Source organism: Numida meleagris, chromosome 16 (genome assembly GCF_002078875.1).
Source record: "Numida meleagris isolate 19003 breed g44 Domestic line chromosome 16, NumMel1.0, whole genome shotgun sequence".
NCBI classification, from domain to species: domain Eukaryota; kingdom Metazoa; phylum Chordata; class Aves; order Galliformes; family Numididae; genus Numida; species Numida meleagris.
Window position 1 is genome coordinate 6,969,070 of NC_034424.1, and position 20,213 is coordinate 6,989,282.

Sequence of the window (20,213 nt, forward strand, 5' to 3'; positions counted from 1 at the left end):
CCTCCCACCTCCCCCAGCTCCAACCCCGGCTTTACAAAACATCGCTCCTTGCAAAACAAGGAAAGAGTTAAAAACTGGTCAAAGAGTCCCCAGAGCAGAGAAAGGAATGGGGCAACTGCAGCCTGCTTCCACCACACAGAGCACATGGAAAGAGAACCCTGGTAACTGACTGGTATGTACACGCACACACACACACACTTGTGTGTGCATGGGTGGGTGCGTGCATCTGTTACACACTCACACACCAGTTACACAGCCCTGGCACGCCAGCCCTACGGTGACAAACCCTGCTGGTAGGAAAGCTTCCAGTCACAGAGATACAAAACTGAGCGGGTTCTGTATGGACAAGATCTGCTTCGAGGAGAGCTGCTGCACCCAGCACATCTCCTGTGCACAAAGCAGGGCTGAGCCCCCCCACCCCGGGATCCCCCTCTGGTCCCACCAAGCCTGAATCTGATGGGCTGCCCAGGAGCAGGCTGAGCTCAGCATCACACCAAGCTCCTCCGGGTTTCTAAAGGTGCAGTAATGCTGGTTGATGGGTCCTGGGTCTGCTCGGAATAGGAATTCGATGGAAAAAAAACCAACAGTTTCAACCCAACTCTAGACGTGTTCATATGAAATCGTGCTGATTTCAGTGAGATTTCCCCTGGAAAACGAAGTCGCACTTGCTTCGTTCAAGAAAAAAAATCTACCGTGAAAAATTCAACTTTTTTTTTTTATCCCCAAGTTTAAAAATGTTCTAATGTTACTTGAACGTTTGATCGTTTCCATGTTATCTCATGACATCGTACCGACGTGCCATGCAATACAAGCTCAGTCCAGGAAGTGCTCCATGATTTCAGTTTCCCACTCGTTAAGGGCAGCTGCTACTTACTATGGACTGAAAACATCTCTTCTTTCCTGGAGACGCTCTGATCTGCAGACACAAGAAGCATCGCTAACGACACGGTGGGAGATAACGAGCGCTACAAACAATATGAAAGTGGGAAAAAAAAAAAAAATCCTAAGAATAATGTTTTGCAGCGAAGTCATCATTTTTTGTTTTCTTCCCTGAAACAACGGTTGTGTCAGATTGGATTTCTCCTGCAAACTGCCATCACATGGCAAACATCTTACTTCTAAGTAAATGGAAGCCCAAGCCACCACTGTCTGTACGAAGGACAGGCAGGTGCTTCTCCATATTCCCTTTCTTTTGTTCCTTCCCTTGCTCTCCTTGCAAACCCCCAGGCCAGCACAGGTTTGCCAACTAAGCTAGCAGCGCTGCAGCCCCAGGCCAGCCCCCAGCCCCCAGCCCTGGCCGCTCCACTCACACGTGTGTGTGTCCTGGTGGAACACCTGCACCGTGGCTGCAGGGGGAGGGGGCAGGGTCGTGCTGCAGGGCTGTGCCCCCGAGCTGGTGGGCTCCACAGCCCCAGCCTCCATCTGCGGGCTGCTCTCTGCACGGGAGCTTCTTCTGCCCATCACCTCGCACCGACGGCGCAGCTCGAGTTAATGCACGCGGCAAAGGGTTTCAGCGGGGAAAACCAGGGGCCTGTTTTATCCAAGCTGTCGCGGTGCCGAAGGGGTTGCAATGATTTTTAATTAAAATACCGGTTCGTTTTGATAACGCGAGTCTTCGACGCTAGGTGAAACACAGGTGAAAACCAAGCCCATTAAAAAAGCCAAACGGGTAAGCTCGTAGTTAGGTGTATATTACATCTCCTCGTAGTAAATTCTGAAAATATATTACTAAGTATCTGTCTAAGGGGAAGATCTTTTGTAAGGGTGGAATGAAAAAAAAAAAATAGAGGAACTAAAAATAACTTTATTGTTAATGGAAAAGAAAAATCACTCATTTCACTAGGAATCAGAACACCCTGGCTCACGCTGTTCCCAATATAACAGGAGACTCCACCTGCAAAGACCTCAAGGGCTCCTGCCAATGGGCCCAGCACCCCAGCAATGGGGGAACGACACAAGGATGCTCAGCCACTTACAGCCGTTGCTGGGATGCTCTCAGCAGCAGAGCTTCTCTCAACTCTTAGCTGGAAATGGCAGCTCCTTTCTACAGCAAACTCCAGGGAGCGTGGTGTTGTCACTGCGCAGAGAGAGGCACGGACAGAGCTGTGCCAGCTGTGTGATCTGAGTGGCACCCAGTGCTAGGCCCTGCTGGGTCTAGCGAGTAAGACCTCAGTGAACGGGCATTAAGCAACCAGCAGCCACTCACCTACGTCAAAAAGAAACACTGGTGCCATCTGCACCACTGGGCTGCAGGCAAACCACCACTAGAGAGCTCAGCAGGGTGAATCTTAGGGCTGACCCACAGCAGAGATGCAGCCTGAGGGGCTGGTACTGGGAGGAGGAAAGGCATAACTTTCTGTTAAACTCTGTATATTTTCTTTACAATAAAAAGCTAAAAAGTTAAGAATTTACAATAAATTTCTGCCCCTCGGGTTACAAACTTTATATAGTTACAGAACTGCTGTTTTGCTAAAACTGGATTACAAAATGAAAAATCAACACTGGTTCACAAAAAAAAATAAAATAAAATAAAAATGGAGAAGGGGAAAGACGCGTGGAAATAATACAGACCAAAAAAAAAAAGTAACGTGCTTCATGAAGAAATTACATCTACCTGTACGTCTTCAAAATTTGTACAAAACAAAGAGAGAAGGGGCTGGGGTGAAAAGAGAGAGGACAGAAAACAAAAGCAGAAGTGAACACACAAGACATGACAGAGCACCAGACACACGACAGACTGGACTGTAGCACCTGTAGGTATGAAGTCCAGTGTATTTAAATAACACCTCTGTGTTCTTCTCTTTTTAATCTGGTTCAAACCACGTTAAAAGTCTGCATTTCTGCTGGTCTTATTCTTTTCAGTGAGTTTAAAATGACCAATGTGTTTAATAAATAAAGTACTTATATATACACGTGAGACAGAGAAAACGGAGTGTATTGCAGCAGTGCAGGTCAAAACATGAGGCTGACTCGTAAGAAATTGCTAGCCTTAAAAAATTGTCTGCCCCTCGTCCTCACCCTTCCCTCCCCCCCACCCTCCCCCCCTTTTTCTTTTTTCCCTTATTACTATAATTGAGGTAAACACTTCAGGATCTGGAAACCTGCACCCTGCCTGACACAGAAGTAGCATTCCCTTTCTAGGAGCTCATTGCAGATACGAAGATAAGGGGTGGGAAAGAAACAAACGAAACCAAAAAAAAAGAAAAAACACCAAAAAAAAAAAAAAACCAAACCAACAAAGCACAAAACCAACATCCCTCTCCGAGTCCCCTGCCAGCTCAGCCTCAGCTGGAGCTCGAGCGCTCTTTTATTTTAAGCCCAGTCCGAGGTGCTTGTCATGGAGAAAGTACTTAAGCATGTGTCTAATAATGAGCACATGGCTCGTCTTGGTCACTCTGCAGGGAACACTCCTCGAGGCCCAGCTGAGAACTTGCAGCCACAAGCTGCTTTCAATTAGACAAAAAACTTCCAGAGAGAACGTCAATTTCCTGGAAATTATCTATCTGATGTTAAAAATAACATTCCCAAGGAACTCGAGTTTCCTTTGCTCCCTCCTTACCAACGTATTCCCAAGAAAAAATGAAAATTTGAAGAGCTAGAAGTTACAAGTGCAAACATTTCTATGGCTCATGTGCTTCAAATTAAATTCATGCTTAAATACCTTCCTGAACAGGTGCCTACGCCTCTACCAACATTAACAGAAATGTTAGATTTCTTATTGTTTCTTTTGCTTTTACGTACAAAGATGACAGCATCTGACATCTTCATCACACTGTAGACTTGGAGATTAAGAATACTAGTGCTAATAAACAAATACACCAACTAGTCCAAAAGCTAGCATCTTTCAGATACAGTACCATTTCACAGATTTCTTTAAAGATCTTTTTTCCCTTGTGTGAGCCAGGTGGGCTTATTAAAAGAGAACAACCTGGGGAGAAGGAAGGGGCAGAAGGGAGATGTACTACCAACTCTGCAGAAACCTACTGGTCACCTCCTGCGAAGAGTTCCAAGTTCTTCCATTTTCAACCAAATTTCTTCAGTTACAATGTGTTTTAGAGACTTTACGCAAAGGGAACCGTTTGCCATAAAGTCTAGCCACGCACACGCAAAGATCTTTGACCTATTCATAGAAGAGTGCCCCTGGAAAATGGAAGAGACCTTTTATAACACTGAATTAAAAAATAATAATTAAAAAAAAAAAGAAGTCAGAGAGGAAGAAAAACAAACAAACAAACAAACACCTGACCACCGTGGAACAAGAGCAGTACTTTAAGGAGAGAAAGGAACACTGCAGAGCATCGGTGAGGGTGATGTCCATTCTGTGTTTTGTGTAAGTGTCCGTGGCTCATTCTGAATCACTGCTGTCCGAGCTGGAGCCGCTGGAGCTGCTGCTGCCCGACTCGGAGGAGCTGCTGCTGCTGAGCCGGGACGGGCCCCCGGGGGGAGCAGAGCCTGATTTCTCTGCGGGAAAGAAGGCAGCAAAGTGGTAACTTCCAAGGAGCTGAGCTCTATAGACACGGTTTGCCAACGGCTTTTGTCATCCACAGCTTCGCTCGTGGCTTTGTTTTGCCCGGGCAGCTTGTTGACCCACTGGCTTTGCTGGTTGGAACGAGGCCCAGCCCAGGGGACGGCAAGATTTCTAATGCTGCAGGTGGCCATGAAAGTTTGGGCCCTGCACTGGAGCCCTGAGGAGGGCAATGCATAGTGCTCGTGGCTAAGTGGCACAGAGTGCCCAGGCAGCCGTGCTCGCTGCCTGCCGTGATGATTCAGTGCTGCACTGCCTGACTTGGCAAAGGTGGAAGAAGCTCAGTTTGCACTGCAATACCCTTTCATCCCATCTTTCACACTACTGCACTGTGAGGTGGCTTTTTCAACCCCGCAATGGAGAAAACCACCCATTAAGCATGCCATGGTGCTGGTTTACTATGGTACTGGATGAACAATCCTGCACGGACCAACAGAGCAGCAGATCTTCCTCGGAAGGATGAATCATCTCCAAGACAGGTCCTGCTCACCACCACGGGGAGTTTCCACCAGCACAGGGATCAGAGCAGACCCCAAGGAGCAGCTCAGGTGCCCAGCAGTAACTTGCTGTGCCCACACTACTGACAGACTGGGGGAATTCCCACAGATAAGCCCAAGGCTGCACAAAGGCAGTTAGATTTGCCTTAGTGAAGAGGTCTACTTGCACACACAAAACTTTTCAGGCATCAGTAGCACAGTAAAACCATAGCCATTACCTTTCTTTGCAGGTTTCTTGTTGTTGTTTAACTGCCCACTGACATCCTGTAGCCGTTTTTCTAGTTCTTTCTTCTTTTCCTGAGCTAACTCTTCTTTAGACTTCGCTGCTTGCTTTTTTCCACTTGCAGCTGTGGAGGAGGAACGGACAATTTCTGAAAATGCATTGCTGAGGGTGAAGAAAAGAGCGGACATCACTATTTTACAGGGCATGTAAGTGTGTGCAAACACTCTGCAGTGGAACTGCTAAGATCAAGTGACCACACAGCAACTACACATCCCAGATAGAGGACAACGCAAAGTTGTCTAGATCATCCAATCACCATCATCCTGTACCATGCATTTTTTGAGAGATCCCTTCTGGAAAGTGTTTTGGAAGATAGAAATATCCACGTAATAACCTTGTGGTTACAGGTTACTTACCAGCTAGTTATATGGACAATAGTTACACGTTTGTAATTACAGAATTGTTACATGGGTTTTCTGCCCTGTAAAATAAAGTGTCCCATTAAATGTTGACAGGAGGAAGCATCTGCCATTAAAACTCAAGACACCTCACATGAGAACTGACTGCTTTAAGTTGCTTTAAATACAAAACAAAACAAACAGAACAAATTAAAAACCAACAAAGGCAAAGGCTGGCAGACAACAGGAATGTAGCTGCCTCGGTCAGGACGGAAACACTGAGGAGTAACAGCAATGCTCATGCTTCTGAGCAGAAGAAATATCACTCAGAAGAGTAATTGAACACAGGTGTTGGCCAGTATCAGAAGCAGCCAGATATTTTGCCTGATCCAGCAAGGAAATACCTACGTTTCTGTGCACTGCTTTAAGGCAGCTTTTTTTTTTTTTTTTTTTTAAATGGAAACTGGAAAGCAGAGTCCTAAGAGGGTGCCCGTGGTGCCCGTGAACACTGAGCACTGGAATAGGCAGCAGAGAGCAGGAGTGTCTGGGCAAGGTCATGCACCAGCGTGGTGCCTGCAGACCAAGCACACCAGCTCAGGGCATACTGGGCTCAGAGCAGCAGAAAGACAGACATCTGAGGTCATCTGTGTTACTCCCAAGCAAAAGGATGCTTCTAGTTCCTAGTATCTCTGGAAAACGCTTTCCTCAGCTACTCCAGAAGTGAAGGACTTGGAGGAAAAGAAGAAATCAAACCAGTGTAGCAAAAAGCAAAAAGAAGAGTCAAAGTCTGAGCTTTGCTCAGGCTACCTGAAAGTCCTGTGGTAAGGAAACAGAAGTGCTCTGCAAGAGTTGTGAGTAGCTTTTGTGCTATATTCTTAACAGAACAACTTCCCCCTTAACCTACGAGCAGATGGACTGAGCCAGGACCACCCCAGGTAAGCAACACACTACTGCTATTTCCCTGGAGCTGAATTCTCAAGGGGCTCCGATTCACTCTGCAGCTGAGGCACAGAGAAAAGCCTGGACTGGACTGCACTGTACACTCTCCAGCCCATTCACAAGCACCTCCTTATCTGACACTGATGATTATATGGTAATCAGGCCATTTAGGACTACCAGTTTTGCAGCAAGCATACAACTCGGCCACATCGAGAATCCTTAGCTTACCCAAGTAAATTTGTCCAATTCATTCATTTCCTTGGTGCTCTGGATTCAAACCACACTTCCTTCCTTCCTAATTAGATGATAAACTATTCAGGATAAGAAACTGATCCTTCCACATATATGCATGTTATACATAACACAATGAGACTGAAACTGTAGTGCCTTCTAGATTCTAGATAAGCAATAAAGATATCACACAGGTCTTGCAGAGGAATACAGTGGTCCCTCCAGGTTTCCACGTGAGGGCCACACGTGAAGGAAAAAAAAAAAAAACACAGAAAATTTCTGCTATTTTCTCAGGTAGAAGAGAATCTCTAAACATCCCTATCATCACATACCCAGCAGCTGGATAAGAGAATCCCAACACACATGCCCTGACTCCAAAGCTGAGCCCAAGAGCTTGCGAAGGAATGCGTGTCCCAAGAGGTAACTTACAAAATGGTTTCCTTTGTTTTTTCTGTAAACAAGATTTCACGTATCTCTCCAGTTCTCTCAACGTTGTGGGCTTCAAGGTTTCAAAATCTATTTCTATCTCATCAGGATTGGAGTCCCTGAGGGAAGGTTCCCGTGACTGGATGATGTGCACCACCCTGCCCAGCTTCTCCCCAGGCAAGCGGTTGATGTCCAAGCTGAGCTGTCGTTTCTCATCATAGGTCATGGGCAGGCCTTCCTCCTCCTCATCCGAATCATAGGTTGCAGACGCCTGCTTTCCTCCTTTCTTGGGCTGCCTGGGGAGATTGGCAAGCATGGAAACATTCATGGGTATATAAGGAGCAATGAACTCTTTCTTCTACTCCCCTTGTAACAAACATCCCAATGCTTCTGGCTGTGAACCCCTAGCCAGACAGCTTGAACAGCACCACAACTTTTGAAAAAGTTCAGAAATCTGAGATAAGCTGTTCTACTCACATTATATTTTAGTGCTGTGAGGCATGACAGCAAGCCCAAATAGCAGCAGGGGGGCAGCAACGAAACAGCAAGTTACTGCTGGCTGGGCAAAAAGGCAAAACCTTATCTGAGAGCGACTGGGCAGGGATTCTGAAAGAGTCAGAGAGTGGAAACGTGATGGCTCTGGTGCCAGCCCTAACTTGAAAACTCCCTGCAGCTGTCTGTAATGGAGACACTATTCAGTGCTGAGTTAACCATGCTGACAGCTGAGCTTCACTGGGGAACAACAGGAACAGGAGGGACAGCACAGGGCTGAGAGCTCTTTGTGTTCTCACCTAAGGCAACGTGCAGGAGGCAAGCTCTCACCTGCTAGCTGTGGTCGTGCTGTTTGCCTTTTTAGCTGGGGCTTTCTTCTGCTGGGTTTGCTTCGGCGGTTGAGCCACCTTGGGCTTCTTCTCCTCCTCAGCTTTTACTTTGTGCTTTTCCTTTTCCTTCTCCTTGTCTTTCTTTTTCTTTTCTTTTTCCTTCTTCTCTTTTTTTTTCTTTGGTTTGTTCACTGGTGCTTGCGACAATGCAGCTAGCTGCTCATGGACTGCCTTCAGCTGGAAGAGAATGGTGAACAAATAAATCACACTTCAAGGCAAAATAATTGATGCCTCCACATCCTCTTCCCTCTATATCCTGGACACGTAAGTATATCTCAGAGTTAGTGAGCACGCAGTCTACTGACCAAACTTAGGAAACTTTGACCTGAAGTTTTTTAAAGAATGCAGAGCAGGTGTGCAGAAGCTAACTGATAGGAAAACTTAATTCCTGCCTCATAAGAGGCAAATAAAATACTTAATAGCTTTGTCTAGAGTGCTGACAATGTGGACTCTCAAGTGCTAGGTTTACTTCCTGAGTCTCCTACTACCTTGCTTTGAGCTACTGGATAAGCTATTTTATTAATGCTTGGTTGTATTACAGTTGCACACACGGCCACTGTAGCGTCTGGCACTGTACATGTGCATAATAAAAAATGCTATGGCTTAAGGTCTCACAACCACAACAGACAAAATAGTTTATTCTACAGATGGGGTACACAGTGAAAACATCCCACAGGACACTTGTGACAGATTCTGCTGTGCTTGAGCTCTCATACTAAATGCATCTCTCTCTCAGTGCTTCCCACTGTTGATGGTGGCTGAATACTCTGGGATCCCCAGAAAGAAGCCCAGAGCACCAGCACTGAGAATGGTTATCTCAAAGAAAATTAACACTGCATCAAAAACACACGAAATATTTCCCTGCCGAGAGCTGATCTCCTCGAGCTGGCAGAAGAAGCGATCACTCCGCTGCATCCCAGGCTGGCTGGGATTTTTAAGAACAAAATTAAATCCTCCTTCCTGCTAAGCCCTTTCTCTACTGCAGACACACACACACACACACACACACACACAGAGCTTGGCCACTGCAGTAACCTGCTCCTGGAGCTCTGCCAGCCGAGTCGCTCGCTCTTCTTCCGAGTCTGAACTGTCTGAGTCAGAAGAGCTCTCCTCGCTGCTGTGACTGCTCTCTGTGCTTTTGCTCACAACTGGTGCTGTTGGAGGAGGTGGAGGAGGGGCCTCTGCGGGCTCATCAGGCATCTTTGCAAACCTCATCTCAAAGACATCCTACAAGAAAGGGGGAAAAACTGGTGACTAAGGAGCCTCACCCACAAAGACCTCGTTCTGGTCTTTTAAGCCGGGCAGACACGCTACCATAGATCAAGGTCTAACTGCATTAAATAAGGTGCTGTAATAATGAAAGACGAAGAGCACTCTAGGACAGGGGTTGCAATCATCAAAGTAAGAGATAGCTCCTCCTCTTTTGAGGGGCAAAGTTAAAGGCTTATCCAAGACTTGGCAGGGGAAGCGTTCCCAATCTCCTCGTTTTGTGGCCCAAGAAAGCATTCCCAGTAATTTATATGCCCATGATTGTAAAATTTTAGGAGCGGGATGCGGCACTGGGCTATGCCATGTGCAGAGCATGACATTTCTGCAGCACAGGGCATGGAAAGGCTCTTTCCAAGGGCTGAAGGAACCACTGACTCACCCTTGATGATACCAAGAGCAGATCCATGCTTGGATCCCTGAATGGACACCTCACAGCTGAGCTAAGCACACTCTGAAAGATGCATTTAGCTACACCTTTACCTGGAGCTTCCTGGCCATGGCTACCACTTCGTGGTCTGGAGGATTGTACTTGTAACAATTAGAGAACATTAACCGAATATCTGCTGCAAAACCTTGTGCGTCCTGGTATTCCCGACTGTCCATTTTTTTCTGCAAGCAAACAAGCCAAAGGAAAAGGGGAGATAAAGCCATAAACCAAAGGCATTTGTAACAATTGCATGGAGGATACGTGCGTCACGGAGAGAGCTCAGAACAGCTTCAAAAATCACTGTTGTCTATGACAACAGTAGTTTGATCAGGCTTATTAGTTTCTAAGTAACATTTAGAGTTGCTGCTTTTTAAAAACAAGTAAACAAGATCCAGACAACTAAAGCTAATACAGTTCCACAATAGTTTAAACTTTCATGATTCTAAATTCGGGTTATTTTCTTTGTTTTTAAACAACACGATGCAAGTTTGTCAGCACCCACAGTTTGTTAAAAAACAGAGAGTCATTTAGAAAAAGTTTGCTGGACCAGAAACTAATGTAAGCAAAGGATAAAAGGGCAAGAAGTCAACAAAATTACAATGAAAGGAGTACCCCCAGCATGAATTTCTACGTGCTGCTTGGATATTTTTACTGCATAAATCTGAGAAGGCAGAAAAGATTGCTAGCACCTCGTCTGACACATGCATCATTCCACTCGGTGTTTTCTACAGCCAGACAGGCATTTAGAATTAAACTACAGAACCAACTCTTGATTTAAAAAGTTCAACTGAAGGATACAGAATGGACACAGAATTTGCCCTTTATGAACCTGTGCCTAGTGTTATTTTCCACTGCAGTGAGGATAAGTACCAGGGGCTAAATATTTGCATCGTGATCCTCCCTCTCATTTTCCAGCTCTCACCTTCGTCCACTTCTCTTGCTGTCTGGGACTGAACGACTTGGTTCAGAAAACAGTTTACAGCATTCCTAGTACTTAATTGATGTCTTACTACCACATGTAAAAATCTTAGCTCCAGTTGCTCCTTCCAGAAGGAAATTTTAAAGAGGTTAACGCTAGATTTCATTTGCATTTTAAGGAGTTTAAAGAAACTTGCTGCTTGCCAAGTGCTTGCAGGCCTCCCTTCTGTACGCCTCATGCACCTGCATCCCCCAGTGAAGGGAAGGGGCTGCCTGGCAGGCAGGCTGCAGATGGGATGGGCAGATTCAGCCCCCATCAGAGCAGAAGGCATGGTGCTCAGGGCCTGCAGCTCACACCGAAGTCTTAACACAAGCAAAACTCCCACTCGCTCAACGGAAGCTACCAGCATTTCACAGATCCACGGTAGATACTGGAAATATCTTGAACCACTGCAACGAGTCCTAAGGCTGCTTTTCATCAGAATAAGGCAGAATTTCACCTCCAGGGATGCAGCTTTGGAGGGGTCTGCATTCAGGGCAACGACACTCCTGCACAGCATCCCTCCCTGCTGTACCACAGCCAGACACCTGCCACACTTGTGTCACGAGAGCTCATTTTCTTGGTAAATAAAGGAGGGGAAAGCCTCTGAACTTCAGCGCAGAGATGGAAAGGGAAATACATTTGTGCCTCCCCTGTCTGAAGGAGAGCTGGCCTTGCTTGAAAAGCGTCTGAGGCCAATTCCAAAGCAAAACAATATGTTCAAACGAAAGGGGCCATTTATTCTAAAATACTTCGTGAAAGGCCTTTTTGATACGCTGTATTTGTTTGGCACACTCAATGGCTGATTACAGCCTGTGAAATACACTGCAGCGTCTGAGGCTCTGCTTTCATCCAAAACCAACAGTTTCATAGCCCAACAACGTTTTAATCTGTGGATGTTTTTTCTTTTTTTTTTTTTTTTTTTTGCTTTCTTGTAAAGAAAAATTAACTTGACAAAAGAAAACGGATCTTAAAATTACGCGGCAGAATATATTTGGGTTATAGACTCATTTTGAGATATTCAGCTGTTTAACAATTTCTTTTACATTTACAATGGCAAATCAGAAGTCACAGACAGCAGGACTGGAAGGGGCGCTGGGAAGGCAGCTAGAAAAATCTTACTCCTCTCAGCAATCAATTGTATTGTTCAATATCCTTCAGTGTTCAGAAATACGTTTCCTAATGTCTAGCGTCTCTTGCTTTAAAATTACCCTTGTCCTGCCCACAAAAGACGAAGAGAAAACATTGTTCTCTCCCTTTCTGCATCAATCTTTTACATGTTTGAAGACACAACATGTCCCCTTTCCATCTTCTCCTCTCCAAGGACTGGGGCATGGCACAGGGCAGGTACCAACGAGGGACAAGGCCACAGAGCTCCAGAGACTTCAGTGGGGAAAACACCAGCTCAGTCAGTTCATGAGGATTCTGCCTGATTTCTGCAGGCCTAGTAGAAACTGCCTCCACAAGAAGAGCTGCCTTGGAAAGCTGTGTAGCTTTACTCTACTATTGTAGAGCTGTACTCTACAATAGGTGCAATTAAACAAATACTTTAAGAATTTCCCCAAAGAACACTGCATACTTCAGCACCAAAACTGAGGGGGATTTCTCCCTCCCTTACACAAGCTCGGAGCGCTAGAAAATGGAAACTTACTCAAGAAAACACTGGGATCTTCCCCTCTCAGCAGAACATCAGAGCTACGCACAAGTGCTCCAGGTTCCCAAACTACTACATTCAACTCAGCCCTTATCTGCTTTTACCACTTGTTTCAGGCTCCCACTTCTTGCCTGCAGCTCAGCTCACCCTTCTTACTCCCATCTCCTCTGAGGAAACTGCTGTGGGCCTTTAGCAAAGCTTGGGTAAAACCCAATCAATAATAATTAGTACTTAGATAACAGCTTCCAGATATCCGTCCTTGCAACAGCCCTGTGAGGGAGGTTAAGCATTGTTCTCCTCATTCTATGGTTGGGAAAACAAAGGCACAGAACCATGGGGAAACTTGCCAAAGACCATGGTATCAGGACAGTTATTAACTCAGACACTGCTAACTCTTCAGCCAGTCCTCAGCGCAGCCTGTGATGACTGTTCACTCACCACCAGCACAACTAAAAACTTCTTAGAACAGAGTAGCTGTAGTAAGAACCCCTGCAGCACCACGGCCAAATGGCACGGCACATCAGAGCACTGCACACTGCTTGCCAAGGAACACATAAGGAACCAGGAATGCAGCTGCCCTTTAGTCCCCTAGGCCTTTTTTGAGACAATCCTGCACAGTAGCCAAGCTGGGTGCACAGCACTCCTGGCATGCTCATGAAAGCCAGCAGACACACCTTAACTTTCTGCACACAGAAGAAAGTCTCACCTCCACCAACACTGATTCCAACAGACAAGCATACGATGGGAACTAGAATAACACAGCTTTCCTCTGAAGATACTTAGCAGGGACTCAGAGAAACTTCCAAGTCTTCTGGGAAAAACATACTGAATACTGGACCACACTAAGCTAAGGTCTTGAAGAGCAAAGCTTGAACCACATAAGCATCACATTATTTCCTCCTCTCGCCTAAGCACTAGTTGATCTTCATGTTCCAGCTGGAATTGCTCGGCGTAAGCCTATCTAGACCACACATCATGCCAACAAGCAGCCAGGCAGCAGTTTCTGGAAATGGGATACTATCAATCGAATCCTATGAAATACAGCACCTCTCCTTCTGAGTGCAACATAACCCCAACAACACTTGTTTAAACAGCTGGACTATTCACAAAGAGGAGAGGATGCCACCATACAGTCTGCTTTGCAGGGCAGAAAAAAAAAAATAAGACATCTCAGGTCATGGGAAAAAAAAAAAGGAGAGGGTAAGGAAACAAAATATAAAAATATCCAGATGACATCCAAAGGGTTTTGATTCTCCACCCTTGCCCCTTCCCTCCCCCCACCAGAAGGAGCCAGTCCTCTGCAACCAGAGGGCTGTGACATCCTGCAAAATAGGTGGTAAGTGTAGACGTACTTTAACAGTACTGAGATCCATGGGGTGTTTGATAATATCGTGATAGTCATGTAATTCCAAGGCCTCTGCATCAACGGGCTTGTAAAACGGCCACGCGTAGGCTGCGTGCTTCTTCGAGAGCATCTCCTTGAGAATGCTGTCACAGTACTTGAGGTGCTCAGAGAGTTTGCCCTTCTTCCCTGCGTGCTGGGGGACCTCTCCGTCCTCCAGGTCTTTCTTTGGTGGTTTGATGGGCCGGCCGCCGCTCTCCCGCCGAGCGATGATTTTGGCCTGTTTGGGGTCCGACAGGGGCGTGGGGGACTCGCTCCGGCTGGCAGTGATCACGGAGGTGGTGGGGGTGGTCGTGTCCGCTTTCCGCTTCACTCCCTTTTTCTGAAACAGCAGATGGAAGAGACCTCGTGAGCACAAGCCCGGTTCTCACGCTGAGCTAGCAGAAACCGAGCGTAATTCATCCTCGTTCCTGAGATCTGCCTGCCCTCTGACAGAAAATACAATTATTTCCCCGGGATAAATGGGACTTGTGACTAGAGGCTTCAACACGCAGTTCAGCGACAACAGGAGGTACTGCTACACGTCACCTGAGCCACAGTAACCAGCCATCTGCACGGCTCCAACCCAACCCCAAACATGATGCAAAACGCGTTAGCTCTATGAATTTCACTGAGATTTAAACTAAGGACTCTTACCTCATGTTTGCCAAAGGAAAGGAGTGCGCCCAGTCGATTACTGCAGCTCAGCTGATGCATGGTGACTTAGTAAGTGTCAGTAACTTAACCACATGTCTGAGTCCCCAGTGGCAGGATCAGGCTATAAGTTCTGAACCAAAGCATATTAATCACCAAAGACCTATGAGCCTTCGCTCCCCTTTATTTAGTGAATGTGCTAAGGTAGATTGTTTATTATGGACAAGAGTAAGAATTTAATGATTTTGCTTCAAGCCAATGAAACATACATCCCACATTAATTCAAGCTGTGATCGTCCAGCCAGTTCTTTCTTTTGCTCCTATGAAGGAGCAATTCTGGAAGAAACGAAAAACAAAAAACAAAAAAAAAAAAGAAAGGAAGGAAGGAAGGAAGCAAAAATAAAAATAAAGTGTTCCCCAAGGAAATCTAAGGCAAATCTTAAGTAAATCCCAAGCAGGATTATCTTTGCAGTACATATTTGGCAAACTCGCTTTTGGGCTCATCCTTGAATTTTGAAACTAAAGTGATTCTCAGAAGCAAATTATTTGGTCAGACATTGTGTTATGAAACAGGCTTCTGAGGAGGACAGTATAGCTGCAAGATCAGGCTTACAATGCCCTTAGTAATTCCCAGCCTTTAGGGTGAAATAAGGAAAAAAAAAAAAATTCTGTGGCTCTGCTGGCCCATGCAACCTCAAATCAGGAATGCCAGTGCTTCTGCACTTAATTTCTCATTTTAGAGAAAAAAAAATGTCATCTGAGCTATGTTCTAACTCTTTTTAAAGCAACATACAGCTTGCTAGGAAAATTCCAATTATTTAAAGCACCGTTTTCACTTACACATAAATTAACATAGCAAAACGCCACTGACACCTCCCAGAAGATTACTCAGTAAGGAAGACAAAATTAATGTACCCCAAACCTGCAGGCAATACCAATCTCCTCCAGCTGGAGCGACAGGCTTGTCTTGAACTGGTTTACAGCAGAGAGAGAAACACTCCTGGTGCTGGAGCGTGCAAATCTTAAAGGAATAGTCCCAGGAAAATCAGAGATTCAGTTCGAGGGAAAAGATGCTTTGGGTAACACAGATCAAAACCGGAGGAATCTCCAGCAGCCTTCTGATTGATGGAGCATCAGCACTGGCTAAGGCTGTGGTCAGATAAGAGCTTGTCATTGAGTTGGAGCAATTACAGCCAACACCAGCTCAGTTGGGATGCGGTAAAACTGGCAAAACTTTCCCGAACCCACTCAAACCCAACAGCAAGCACTTGTCTGAGCACATCCCAAGGGGACGACGACGGGCAGAGAAGCAAGGAGTCAAAAATGCAAAGAGAAATAACGCACGCAACCCGCGGCAAGGGGATGAAATCAAAGCCCTGCCCAGCAAAACTGCTTCCTGAAGAGATCGAGCTCCGTTTACCTTGACTACGGGTGGCGTAGGAGGAACCACGGGCATGATCGGAGCAGCAGGCGGAGGGGGAGCAGCGGCAGGCGGGGCGGTGACAGGCGGGACATTAGCAGTGATGGTCGGCACAGGGGTGGCAGCGATGACGGGCGTCTGAGACACGGCTGGAGGGACGCTCTGGAACGGGGCCGGAGGGGAGACGGAAGACACGGCCACTGCTTGCTGCGCTCCTTTCAAACGACAAAGCGGAAACACGCTGCAATGGACCGATGGTTACGAGGGCCGACAAGGCACGGGGAACAAAGTGAGGCCAGAGCTGCTGTACTGTGCAGCCGTGGGTTTGGCAAAGGGTTCCCAGTTCAAGGCCACAGGAAGAGCACAGAGGACACTCAGTGTGATTTGCTTGGTGCTGTTACCCAGGGACCAAAAAGAACTCGAGAATCAATCACTGACTTAAGTCTTCCTATCATAAGCTTGAGGCCAGCCACATGCAAGCAAAACACACCAAGCCTGCACGTGAGGCACGTTGCTCTGGGACAGTCTTCACCCTTCTCATGCTCACAGAGCTGCTCAGTGCTCAGCAAAAGACAAGGAGCACAAGGAGGAGATGGGGGAGATGGCTCCTTCCGACAGGTGCCATCCTGCAGAGACCTCAGCCTGTAAGTGTTCATGGTCAACAGCAACAATCACTCCTCTACCACCAGCTGAACATCTAAGAGTTCACTAACACTTTAGATTTGCCACAAGTTACACAACACCAAAGAAACAGAGCTTGGTGCAGGGTCCCAGTCTTCTATGAGCAGCACCAATATCTTTTATACTGCCTTTGCTCTGTTGAAGAGTTGCCTACTAGTATAAAGTTATACAGGACAAATTTAGTAACTAATAACCAAAGTATCAATATGCCCATATGTTTATATAGCAGCTTTTATCAAAGGATGCTGAAAAGATGCACTGTCACAATTTTCAGCACAAATTTGGCACCTGAGATATGGGAAAACAAAGAGGAACTGTTGACTTTCCCAGTGCAAAAAGTAGACCTTTTTACAGAAAAACGTGCAGTAACTTAATTCAGTCCACACAAGTTCCTTTATGAACTGTTTTACTCTGCTCACAGATGTTTTTGTCTTAAATCCATTTAAAATCAGCTCAAGGTATGCTGAAGTAAACTTAGTTTCTACTGATATGCAGTAGTCTACATACCCTTTTGCAAAGGCTTAATAAATCCTTTATTCTATGAAGCTGCAGCTGTGTGTGCAGAAGAAAAACTATCTGAAGTTTAAGGGATTGGCAAGATTCAGTCTCCACTGCGTCAGACTTCTGCTGGGGCCTTGAGTGGGTTGTATAATCCCAGATCTGTTCAGGCACTCTGCACCATGGTCTGTCACTTGTGGCAGGCTGGCACGTCTAACTACCTCCACTCTCCTTGCCTTAGTTTCTTCTCTGCATGCAGAAAGCAATGGCATTGCCCTCCCCCAGCGATGCGCTATGCAGATGGATACATCACAGATGGAGAGATATTCATATGGCAAAGGGAGAGCGGCAGTAAGAGAGACAAGGCCTGAAACACTGGGTGAACGTTATCTAGACATCTCTCACTCTCCTTCACTGCTCTGTTAGACTGCACAACTCCTTCCCCAGTCTCCTCACCGTTTGCAAAATCATGCAGCTTGGAACATGGGTGAGGCCTTAGCAACGGGCTCGTAACATTTACTGACACCGGACCAGGGAAATACCTGTGCTCTGCGTGCCCACTGAAGGCTTACGACCTTTGCCTTTAGGAACTGGGGGTAATAATTCAACTTCTTCCTGAGGCATCTGAGCAACCTTCTGCAGAAATATCTTCTCAAGGGCTTGGGCCATAAGGACGATGTCATCTGTGGGCTGCAGGAAGAAGGCAAGCCTGAGCTGTGTCATCCACACACCAGAAGGAAAAGGTGCAAGATCACAGTTTGAAATCCCCGATGACACTGCCCTTCAAGTAAGTGATGGCATCCAATTCCCTGACAATAAACAGACTAGCTCTTTTCCCTCCTTGCATGCAGCTCTCCTGCTCTTCTAATCTAGTCTAGAATGCAATAATCACAGCCTTTAAAGGCACTGCATCCAGAGAATATCAGGACTTGCAGCAGAAACCTGGTAACTAGCATCCTGTGCACCAGTGTGGAAGCAGAAAACTGGAACAGATGAGCTGTCCTCCTTGCTTGCCAACAGGTCCTAGAGAATAGAGTAAACATATAGCCTGTGCTTCAAACTAATTAATTTGTTGATTTCAACTTGTTTTCCAGCATGGGTCAATGATGACAAACCATTGTAAAAAAAGCAAAGAATACTAGCTTTTAACAACCGAACAAAGCAGCAAATAGGCCAAATCCAAAACAATAACATGCAATTTAAAGATGTCTAAGTACGAATGAGATACAGCAGAGGACAGAGTTATGCAACTTAGTGAACTGCTCTCTGCTGGTAAGAGGCAGGAGATCATGTTTAGTGCTACACAACTAGTGCAACGCTTAGCACTAATGACCCACAGAACGCTCGCAAAGCATTGCACAAACTTCAGCTCATCTCGAAGAACTCCTAAATGAAAATAAAAATGAATCAAAACTCACTATGCAACTCCCAAACAGAAATATACATATAATTATAAGGCACGTTTGCCATTTTAACTACTGTGAGGGAAGAAGGACACGGCACACAGGCAGCTGTGCTCGTTTCAGGTAACGTAGTTCCAACTGGTGGCATTGTGAACCCTTGCAAGGAGGGCACAGAGGAGCTGCCCTGTTTAAATCTTGTGCTGTAACAACTGTAGGTGTTTTTTTTCTAGGCAGTATCCCGGCTAAGTGCTTGTCTGGGTTCTTTACCTTGTTATAAATATAACAATTTGTAAACATGGTGTTGAAATCCTGCATACATTCACTGGCACTCCAGTAATAGTTATGTTCCAGACGCTTCTTGATAGTCCCCATGTCCATGGGGTTTTTTATTATTTTGTGATAATCCTGTTGAAGAAACAAGAAAGATGTGACATCTCCCAGCACGAGAAAAAGAATCCACTCGCATCTCGCTCTACTCCCAGCCTTCTCCTCATTCCCCCTCCCCCAAAACACACATCCCCGTACTTTTGTGCAAACTGCAAATATCATTTTTGCTTTTATTTTCTAATTTATAGCCTGTCATTATCATGAACTTAATTACAAAGCATCAGAACACCCTCTACAACCACCAGTTCCCCCCAGTACATGCTATAACACACATACAAATGCCTACTTGGACATGACCAGCTTTGCATAAGGACAGCTGGACAGAGAAGGTAGCAACAGCAGCACATGGAAGAAAACATGCTTTCTGAGCATCTCTCTCCCTTAAGCTGTTTGCAGCCTCAATACCCCTTACCAAGGCTGTAGATGGCATTTCAGATGGTGCTGCAGAGTGGCAGGCTGCCACACTTCACAGCTCCCTAACACCGCAGTGACACGATTCACGCTCACGTGGGACCAGAAGCTGGGGTAGCAGGGACAGCACTAACTTTGGCTGGGTGTTCAGTTTAATGGGGACTGGTGGCAAGTTGGGAAACAGCATTTCTGCCTGCCTTATTGTAAGATTGTCTTTAAACACCCAGCACTTACAGAAGTTTATCAGTGGCAGCGCTGGCTAAGACTGCACTAAAACGTTCGGTGACTCTCTCGACATGGCCTCCAAAGGATTCCATGTGTTAACCTAGTTTCTCTCTGGGCTGGACTCAAGCATTTGTAGAGGCTGTGATTAGTCTGGAGACACTCTAGGCACGCGAGGTTATACGCTGTAATTTTCTCATTCCGAAGAGAGGCAGCAGTGCCTCTCACTGCATGTGAACACGAAGCCACACGCAGCCCCCGGCCACTCTCAGGCGCAACCTGAGAAACCAATTTTTTCCAGGCAAGGCACACTGGGACAGAAAAGGCAGTCCTGCTGGTTACTGGGCTTGTGCAGATCTGATTTAGACCACATGTGAAAAACTATTATTCTTCCAGCTGACTCCTCCTTCAAATTTTCTGGTAACCTGCCCTAAAACCACTTCAAAATGCCTCTCTGAGAAACAAAATCCACAAAAGGACGACACAAAAGAGCAAAGACCTAGTGAAATATTATACACGTGTTAAGTGTTTCACTCTTTTGCCTAGCACTTTAAATAGTACCCATCAACACGATTACTGAGTTCAAAAGACTCCTGACCCAGTCCATAAAATCAGGTCATAACCCAAGGTAACTGGAGCTCTCCAGACCTCACATCCCAGAACCACGCTCCCTTGAATCCTACATGCAATCCTCCTGTTCAAAGCAGCCAGAATAAATTTGCAATGGC

General features: G+C 46.0%; 1 protein-coding gene across 3 annotated transcripts in view; it reads right to left on the reverse strand.

The window, feature by feature from the left end:
* The window catches only part of BRD3 (bromodomain containing 3), a 37,764-nt gene continuing 20,596 nt past the window's right edge, over positions 3,046-20,213 (reverse strand). For 2 of the 3 annotated variants that reach the window (XM_021413705.1, XM_021413704.1), the window contains 10 exons: positions 18,733-18,870; positions 17,605-17,752; positions 15,884-16,098; positions 13,781-14,152; positions 9,870-9,998; positions 9,156-9,347; positions 8,062-8,297; positions 7,243-7,535; positions 5,241-5,369; positions 3,046-4,461 (listed from right to left, as the gene is read on the reverse strand). In XM_021413705.1, the coding sequence (XP_021269380.1) occupies positions 4,346-4,461; positions 5,241-5,369; positions 7,243-7,535; positions 8,062-8,297; positions 9,156-9,347; positions 9,870-9,998; positions 13,781-14,152; positions 15,884-16,098; positions 17,605-17,752; positions 18,733-18,870 (1,968 nt within the window). In that variant the 3' untranslated portion in view covers positions 3,046-4,345. The remainder of the gene's footprint in view (positions 4,462-5,240; positions 5,370-7,242; positions 7,536-8,061; positions 8,298-9,155; positions 9,348-9,869; positions 9,999-13,780; positions 14,153-15,883; positions 16,099-17,604; positions 17,753-18,732; positions 18,871-20,213) is intronic. The other variant, XR_002443572.1, reaches the window with a different exon arrangement.